Source organism: Coturnix japonica, chromosome 4 (assembly GCF_054131305.1).
Source record: "Coturnix japonica strain WE chromosome 4, WE-NBRP24, whole genome shotgun sequence".
In the NCBI taxonomy this organism is placed as follows: domain Eukaryota; kingdom Metazoa; phylum Chordata; class Aves; order Galliformes; family Phasianidae; genus Coturnix; species Coturnix japonica.
In genome coordinates, this window is record NC_140666.1 from 34,378,194 (window position 1) to 34,387,410 (window position 9,217).

Genomic DNA, 9,217 nt, shown 5'->3' on the forward strand with positions numbered 1-9,217 from the left:
AATGTACATCTGTGGCCTTAAGGCATCTTCGTCACACTCACAGTCCTACCTCACGTGCAGAAAGAAAAGCCCTTATCCTCACACGTGGCTGGGGCTCGGAAGACAGTCTCGCTGGCTGTATGGAAAAGCAAGTACTGGAGTCTCTTTTCTTTGGAATATACTCACAAAAAAACCACTGTTTGGAGCTTGAAGGGGGAATCGAGAGAAAGGATTTCTTTTTTCTTCCTTTTTTTTTTTTTAATTTTTTTTTTTTTTTTTTTTTTGGCTGTTCAATCTGCAAGTCCAAATGAAGGCATTCATACAGCTGAATGGAGTCATCAGTGAGGCCTGTAGAGCGACACTGATAGGGAAAGAATTGGTGCTGGCTTCCACTGCCCACTTGGATTCACTGAGCTCTGCACAGCCACCAGGATACAACGTTGGAATCAAAGAGGCTCCTCATAGCATAAGGAAGGTATTGCCACAGCACAGAGAAGGGCATGTAAGAGAAGCAGAAAGGAAAAGAGAGAAAAAAAGAGGATAAAAATTTACCTTATTTTCCTCTGCAATTAATACATTTCCCTAACATAAACTGCTAAATGTATTTTCTTCTTGTTTATCATTAGTAGAATTGTGATCTGAAGATGCATTCTGAAAGCTGTGAATAGTTTGTGACATCTCTTTAAAGGCTTCAGCATTTGAATGACCAACTTCCAGCCTGAATTCTGCCTACCAATTAAATAAGTTATTCTTCTGCTCTTCCTGTCCTAAAACTGTTCTGCAGCATATTCTTTATATAATATTTTATTCTGTTGTTTTGCTGGGGGAGACCTGAAAGCAGCCTTTTGAGAGGGCTATAAGAAAGAAGGGCAGCCTGTTGCACTGGATCTGTTGTGTTAGAACATCCCCCATCTCACACTTCAAGGGAAAAGCAAGAAATGTTCATCTTTTCCACTAGGAAAGTAAAATTAGTTCCACCCAATTATGGCCTTTCACTACCTTACCTTTCCATGAAGTTTGGGTGTAATTACCTAAATAACGAGATAACTACCTGATTGAATCCAATCCAATGAGCTGTGCATCCATCGTCTTCACACCAACAAAATGATAATCATTCAAAGCTGAAGCGCTCTGTACTCCCATGGTGGAAATATAACAACTGCATAAATGGAGCACTGGCTTCATTTTAAGCTGCAGTAGCTTCAAAAAGTGAAGCATCATTAAAGCATTTGGAAAACCAAAAGAGCTCCGTCATTAGCAACAAATGGCTAATGGAAAATAACAAAACAATTCAATGCAATGGAAAGTACAGCAATGACAGCAGAGCTGCAAGATTCTGGGCTGTGGTGAGTGAGGACTTGCTCAAACACAACAGCCATAAGCACAGAAACAAAGAAAAAGAAGCTGCTTACCTTCAGAAAGCCTCAGTAGGCCAGGATCTCCAGAGATACCTCTGCCATTACATGCCAGCCCTTATGTGAGGCCTGGAAAGGGGTAGGTCCTGGCTCTACCCTCCTGCTCACTCAGATACATTACACGACCCCCTGGGTTGGCACTGCCTTCCCAGCAGGTGCTCAATCACTGCTTCAAGCTGTGACAGCATTTTTGCTACAAACTTTGCATAATTACTGTGAATTTAAGAGCTACAGGACTTCAAATTCAAGTCATTCCCTCCCTCCCAAACAGTCAATTATTATTAATGATATAAAAGAGTAACAGTGAAATGTTTGTCCTATCATTTCTGAGGGAAAAAAATAAAATACTTTAATACATTCAGAGGTTGTTTTCCAATGAAGAATGGTATCTTCATGAAAAAGAAAGGGACCAGGCCATTTCTTTCTGTGACTTTTCTACAATTTTTTGACCTCCTGATTGACATTTGCACAGCTCAAGCTCTGGCACCACACAGAGATCATTTCTGTCTATTTACATATCAGTTTTGCTGCATATGGGCAGCTGTTTGTTTTAAAGTTATATGTGATCCCTGGGATCTATATATATACTCGTACCTGGGAACGGTACGAGTAATCTAAAACCAACAAACAAAAAGAAAAAAGATAAAACCCCTCCAAAAGGTTTGTTTGTAACTTAGTTTCATTTCTTCTTCAACTCATCCTTGGTTAATGAGGGCAGAGCAGTCTGAAAAAGTGAGAAAGATACAAATGGATGTGACAGAGTAGTATATTTGGGTATATAGTTTGAGTGGTATATAAAGGGACAATGGTATGCCAATGGACAGTCAACTGAATGTGGGCCAGCAGCGTGGCCAGGTGGCCAAGAAGGCCAATGGCATCCTGGCTTGTGTCAGGAATGGTGTGGTGAGCAGAACTAGGGAAGTCATCCTGCTCTCATATTCGGTACTGGTGAGGCCTCACCTCGAGTACTGTGTTCAGTTTTAAGCACCTCAGTACAGAAATAATATTGAGGTGCTGGAGCAGGTCCAGAGAAGGGCAGCAAGGCTTATGAAGGGCTTGGAGAGTATGCCCTGTGAGGAGTGACTGAAGGAACCGGGGCTGTTTAGTCTGGGGAAAAGGAAGCTGAGGGGAGACCTTATTGCTCTCTTCCAATACCTGAAAGGCACTTTCCATGAGAGAGGGGTTGGTCTCTTCTTACTGGTGACAGGACGAGGGGAAATGGCCTCAGTGCATTTCCTAACAAATTAAATAGAGTATTATGCACACATTTTGTTGAAGTCCTAAACTGAAATTTATTTACTGTAATAAAAAGGGGAAAGGGAAAAAGGGCAAAGGTAATAAAACACCATCTACCTCCCCTGGCCCCTCTGCCAGCTGCCAGAATCTCCAGGTACTTACTTGATCTGAGGGAGCTGAGGAAGACTCTATCTGACAGGGCTGAGACGCTGAGGGCTCCTCTCTCTCCTTCTATCTGCTCATCATAAGCCTCCTTTCTGTACAATTTCTTCACATTAGGTCCCAGTGTAAGACAAGTTCATAGCTCTGTGAAGCACAATCTTACAGCAAAAGAAGCCACCTGCTTCTGTGTTTGAGTGTGAAAGCAGTACATCAGCTGCCAGTTCATTTTGAAAGTAATGTTTTTTGCTGTTTTCAGTAGGAGGTATATTTACACTGTCACATTTTAACAGGGATAAACATGGACTCTAACAGTTTATGAGCTCTTTTTTAAGGAAACTTTTATCTGCTTCAGATGCCACTGACCCCTACCCCCGAAAAACAACAGAGAAGTGATGCACCAGTGTGCATAAGCATGCACAGCTCAATAGTAAATTGCAAGAGGATGGAGAGCTTCTCTGATTACAGCCTGTATTTTTAATACCCATAAGTAAGCACACATGAAAAGCTATTTAATAAAAGCAAAGAGAAAAGTAGTGAGCACAAAAAAGTGAAGCACTCGGCTGTACTTTCCCACCTCTCTGTGTCTGCAGGAAGAGCACACAATAATGAAGCAGGTGAAACGATTTGTGCAACAACTTTTCCATTCACTTAGATATTTTTAACTCACTCATAAATAGGAAGCAATAAAGGGCTCCTGGCTTCATCGGCTGAAGATTCAAATGCTGATTAAAAAAAAAATAATCGAAACCATTTGCTCATCAGAGGGTGATTTGAGTCCCTGCATGTGATTACTCATCCTCAGCAGCAGCCTGAAGCACTAACTTGAGTGCCAAGCTAGAGCTGAGTCACTGAGATGCTGCTGTCAGAAAGCACAGTGCTGGCAGCTCCTGTGACTGGCATGCGAGTCTTGCAGTGAGAGGAACCTTTGAATCCGAGTGGTGTCCAGTTATATCAGTGAAGCTTTAAACTGGCTATAGAGAAAAATACATACATATCTAACACCTTCCTACTTCTAAGTGCAGGCCATCACCACTCTCTGTCCCCAGGACATCTCTTCATATTGTTAACTACTCCTCCTGTGCTTTCCCATCTCCTTTGAGGCTCTCTTTGGCAGCTACCACTACATTTGCCTCCTTGATTAACATTCCAGTTACAACTTCTGCTCAGCTAACAACCTGACAAGCAGCAAAAGTTGGGGGGGGGAGCAAATGCCAAGTTCATTGCTCCTGGAGGTGCTGTGGACGGTGCCTGCACACTGAATAGTGTCCCACAGCTGCCAACCGGGGGGTGGGAGGCACTGCCAGGCTCTGGGGGGAATACGATGCAAATGTGGAGCACCTACTAAATATAGCACTGGAAGCCACAAGTGTGAATACATTTTCTGCACTGCTGCCCAATGAGAGAAACCGACATTAAACTGAGGTACAGTTTCCGCTCGTTTCCACAGCGCAGTTGTTTCTCCCTCTGTTGAAGGAATTGTTGCCATCGTGCAGCCATGAGGGATACAAAGTGTCTCTATGCTGTTATAGCCACTCTGCAGTTCCACCACTATAAGGACAGCAAAACCGATTTGCAAGACACAGACACAGGCACTGGGGGTTGTGCAGCAGCTGCTGAACCAACTAGGCATGTTTCTGGTTAGAAATGGCACAGAGCACGCTCCTCTTCTACACTCCTACTTCAGTATGCACTGATAGGGAGATTCCTAGGGTTCCTTGGCGGGTCTCCTTGTCTCTGAGCGCCACTGTTGCTGCTTCCATGCTCCAGGCCTGCACACGGTTCAGATATGTCCTATCTCACAGTATAAGGCAATGTTAAAGAGCAGTATCTGTGGTGGGACTGCAGCTTTCACCCAGACACGGTGCAGTGGCTGAGCAGCGCCTTTCAGCAACAAACTGCTTCCAGCAAGCTGCTCCTCCGAAGGCAAAATCTGTGTCAGAACACAGAGAATCAAAGCCAAGCTGGTTGTAAGTATCAGCAATCACACGAACCTCCCGGGGAGCCTTGCTTTCTTTTAATCTACAAGAACAGCAGTTTATGCTAATCAAAGGAGAAAAACAATTTGTTGCAGGCTGTCAGGAGCAATACCAGCACTGTCTGAGGGTGGGAACGCACTCACACTCACTGCTTTGGTGTTTGCTGCACTAAAACAGAGAAGAGATGGCACCACTTCCCTCTTCACACTAAGGATTACTATGTTAGAAACAAATGATGTAAAACAACACAGCAACATACAGCCAGGTAGAAGCTCAAAGTGGACTCTAATGGGCTGATTACCTGCACTTAGCAGGCCCGGCCACTGAGACTTTGGGTGCACCTGGGTGCCAAGGGAAACACAGCAGGGTGCCAACTTCTGTCAGAAATGCTTCAACATGCAGCTTAGGGTTTAGAATCATAGAATAGCTCAGGCTGGAAAAGACTTTAGAGATCACCAGGCCCAACCACAACCTAACCATAGTACCCTAACTCTAACAACCCTCCTCTAAATTGTGTCCCTGAGCACCACATCCAGTTTTTAAAAACATCCAACTCCCTGAGGAGCCTATTCCAGTGCTTAACAACCCTTTCTGTAAAGAAGTTTGTCCTGATATCTGGCCTAGACTTACCCTGGTGCAACTTGAGGCCATTTCTTTTCATCCAGTAAGCACAGACCAGCCCTGCTCTCACTGTAAGCACCTTTCAGATACTGGAAGAGAGCAGTAAGGTCTTCCCCCCTCAGCCTCCTTTTCCTCAGACTAAACAGCCCCAGTTTCATTGAGGTTTCTGGGTTCTTTTCCTAGAATTAGAAAGAAGGCTTCAGTCTCTAGAAAAACAAAGAAAGCTGGGAACAATCTAACTCCCTCACCTGTTAGGAAAGGGAAAGGCACCTCTATCCTTCCTCTCTCCTTCCTGGAGCTACAGTGCAGGCATGACTCGCCCTTCCAGTAAGTGTGCTTGCCCAGGAGGTGAACCTGCCCAGTCCCGCTCAGCCAGAGGTGCTGGGTAACATGTGCTGTTGGATTGGCAACCTGCTGCATGTTCAAAGCCTGCAGACATTAAGTGCTGCAGATGCTTCTTGGCCTACCTGAAGTGAACCCTAAAGCGCAGGTGGGAATCTATGCTCCTCAGGGCTGGAAGAAGTCGACTGGAAGCTGTGAGTCATTCCAAGGCAGCACTTACACCCAGGTCTGTAAAAGAGTTCAGCAGAACACTTTATACTTTCAGTCTCCAAAGCTGAAGTAGGTAAGTTACTCCGTATGAGGAGCTGCTGTAACTAAGCCCCTATCAACCCAGCATTATCGTTCACAAACAAATTGAATTGCCCCCAGGCATGAACACACCCAGAGCCCTGTTATGATGGAGACATCAGACTGGCACTGCAAGGCTTCATGCTGTTGATGTGACCTGTCCCATCCCTACCAGAGAGCAAGTATTCAGCCAACAGCTGAATGCAGTGGATCCTTCGTGACAGATGATTCAAGGAGCAGGGGGAGAAGATAGGGGGGAATACACCACAATCCATTTCTCTTAAAAATAAACTGCATTTAATGTTTAAATGTGTACAGCCGGCACTGCTAGGCAAACTGCACCATGAATTCTAGTGGAAGAACACACGAACAAAGTATAAAAGCCGGATAAAAAAGCCCACACTTCCAAGAGGCAATGAGCTATTTCAGCTATACAGAGTCTGAATGTCTCCAAATATCTGCAGGTCTCTCCATTTGCTGAGATCTTTGCTGACCACTGGGCCTTCAACAGGTCTCTCCTTCCATGTACATTCTGTATAAAGGCCCAGAAAATGAATTTAAATAGGAAGAACTCCTTTTGTCCATCTCGCTGCACATCTCAACTAGCAGCTTTAGATCAGTCCATCACTTTTTCAAGCCATTCTGATGTATGGCGGAGGTTTGGATGCATCTTCCTCCACGTCACAGTCCTGAACTGGAAACCGAGCTGGGAAGTTAAGAATTCCATCCCCAGGACCTGTGTGGGGAAAGGAGAGGGAATCATTAAGTGTGACCAGCCCTCTGCACAAACTCCTGAGTCCCTGCTCCGAGTATTTTGCTTAGCAGGATTTGCAGCTCATTCAGGACCTTCCCTCCATGTCCCCGGTGAACATCCAAATACACAGATGGGAACAGTTACTCACTTTGTACAGCGCAAACCATTTCCACAGCCTGAATCTGGTCGTCACAAGGCTGCAGCCATTCCTACAAAGGAGATAAACCCATCACAAACCTCATTTGTGAGCCAGTACATAATAACTGGGAGCAAGCATTAGAGCAGGATGGTTGGGGCAAAGCTGAGGTAATGTTAGTGGAAGGAAAGCACATCCTCCCTCTCCATGCAACAGCGTGGTGCTCTCAGCCCCCCACTCACCATCCCAGTTACGCTGTCATAGCACGAGCAGCGAGGAAGACTTCGACACCCCAGGTAGGCAATGACCAGCACAACAACAGTGCTGCAGATGGATGCAATTAACATGATGATGTTTGCACCCTTGACAACTTTATTCAGAGCAAGCTTCTGCAAACAAAAGAAAGGAAACGTTAGAGCCATATTCAGAAAGTGAAGAGTTCCACTAAAATACTCCAGACACAGTAAGAAAGCCGTGATGATGCACCGGTATTGATTTCAGGTCAGTGTTCTTTAAAACCTTTCTTCTGTGCTCTGGAGAATGAGCCAAGCTAAGGTTGAACAACGTGTTGCAACACAAGGAACGGCTGTTCCTTGTCATGCTATGAGATACATCTGGCTACGCTGCATCTCCCCAGCCTGACTCTTGGCTCTGACCTGACAAACTGCCTTGGCTGTACCCATTCACAGTTTGCAACAGAACCGATGCGCAAAAGGGCAAACTAGCTCATTCCTAGAACAAATCCAACCCTTCAGCTGCAGCATCGGTGCTTATTAACCCAACCTTGCTGTGTTTGGGTGCACGCCCTGTTGGCAGGCAATGGGAAGCTGCGCATCAAGGACAGCAGTGAGCACAGGGACACTCACTGTATGCACAACGTGTACCGGGTGAGAGCTTAGCTCCTCCTTTTCTCCATAGGACAGCGTCAGGGAGCTGTAAACTATGACAATGAGGATGGACACACAGGACAGCATAGATGCTGCTATCAGCACATTCACCTGGGCAAAGAAATTAAAGGAGAATAAGAAAGGGAAAAGAAATTTAACTCACCCAGTCTTAAAATAAGGCAATTAATACAAACAGAACATGTCAGTAGAGGGCAGGGAGCAGACTTTGACCTGCTGGAACACTACAAAGTATCCGGTAGCAACAGTTGGGTGGAAACCAAACACAGGGTAATAAAGGTTTCCAGGGGACCGAGCTGCAGAGATACAATCGAGTCCCACATCTCACCCCTGGGTACAAGCAGGGCTGAGATGTGTCCTCCTTTAAGGTCTCTCTCTCAGGAACTGCACCCTCCTTTGGGGCTTACGAGGCTGGAAACACCCACCTAGGAAATGCAGGAGAATTAACTTGCTTCCTGTTTTGGTGTGCACACTTAATACCAGGCAGCAATTAAACCTAAATAGGCGGGTAAAGAAACAACAAAAGCATTCTCGAGCACGTTTTACAGATTTCAGTTATCAGAGCCGGCCAGAGCTCACGTTACGCATTAGAAAGCAAAGAGACACCGCAGTCTCCTTCCTCGTATAGATGCGGCTTTTCCCACCAAGGCCACTGTAGGAAATGGGCTCTGCAGGTTGCGGAGGCGGCCGCTCTCTCTCGGCCCCCGGCACCCAGCCCTTGCCCCATCCGCGCACAAAGCCCCATCGCTTACAAGGACCGGGTTCTTCTTCTGAGAGGAAAACAACGCCAGGACGCCCGGGACTCCCATCACCTGCGGAGCAGAAAAGGAATCGGTAACAGGAGTCGAGGGCGGGTATCAGGTTCCGAAGATAAAGCGCTACTCAGCGGCTGAAAGGCCGTTGTTTTCAGGGTCTGGCTCCGAGGAACGGAGAAGGGGAGCGAGAGAAGAGCTGCTGGCCCGCGGTGCTCCGACCCGAGGCGCGTCCCGGCGGCACCTGCGGGGGGCAGCGGCCGCGAGCAGCCCGGAGCAGCCCCGGCTCTCGGCATCGCTCGGCGAGAAGCGGCTCCCGCTCCGTCAAAGGGAAGCTCCGCCCGTAGCACCGCCCGGGATCCAAGCAGGAAGCCGGGGAAGGACCGGCAAGGAGCTCCGGCCTCTCCCTGCCCTCGGAAACCGCGGGGGATAGAAAGCGGGGCGCCGCCTTACCATCCCGGCCCATACGGGAGCTCTGGTTCTGCCCAGAGGCGACTCGCCCCCGAACACGCCGTCGACGAGCCCGCTGACGACGCAGAGCGTGCTGAAGGCCACCTGCAGCAGCCCCAGCAGCACCATGTTGCGCTGGTTGAAGACGAAGTACCGGTAGCGATCCATGTCGCTCCGGCGGGGCGGAGCCCGGCCACAGGG

The 9,217-nt window shown here is 47.1% G+C and overlaps 1 protein-coding gene across 4 annotated transcripts; it reads right to left on the minus strand.

The window, feature by feature from the left end:
- Window positions 1-6,293: 6,293 nt before the first annotated feature.
- On the minus strand, window positions 6,294-9,200 carry LOC107313102 (uncharacterized). Of its 4 annotated transcripts, none has more exons than XM_015861042.2 (6): window positions 9,020-9,200; window positions 8,567-8,626; window positions 7,776-7,907; window positions 7,152-7,298; window positions 6,922-6,982; window positions 6,294-6,755 (listed from the first exon to the last, which is right to left on the minus strand). In XM_015861042.2, the coding sequence occupies exons 1-6, from the start codon at window positions 9,182-9,184 to the stop codon at window positions 6,652-6,654; spliced, it is 669 nt and encodes a 222-aa protein (XP_015716528.1). In that variant the 5' UTR covers window positions 9,185-9,200; the 3' UTR covers window positions 6,294-6,651. The 4 variants fall into 4 exon arrangements, with proteins under 4 accessions (XP_015716528.1, XP_085402556.1, XP_015716529.1 ...); XM_085546430.1 differs by lacking the exon at window positions 9,020-9,200 and adding an exon at window positions 8,143-8,239 and having other exon boundaries at window positions 8,567-8,914; XM_015861043.2 differs by lacking the exon at window positions 7,776-7,907.
- Between the last annotated feature and the right edge of the window lie 17 nt (window positions 9,201-9,217).

Excerpts from the sequence above, each read along its gene's own strand:
- LOC107313102 (XM_015861042.2), bottom strand. The coding sequence starts at position 9,184 with ATGGATCGCTACCGGTACTTCGTCTTCAACCAGCGCAACATGGTGCTG. Across the intron at positions 7,908-8,566 it reads AGAAGAAGAACCCGGTCCTT|GTGAATGTGCTGATAGCAGC; the intron begins GTAAGCGATGGG and ends TTCTTTGCCCAG. Across the intron at positions 7,299-7,775 it reads CGGTACACGTTGTGCATACA|AAGCTTGCTCTGAATAAAGT; the intron begins GTGAGTGTCCCT and ends TTTTGTTTGCAG.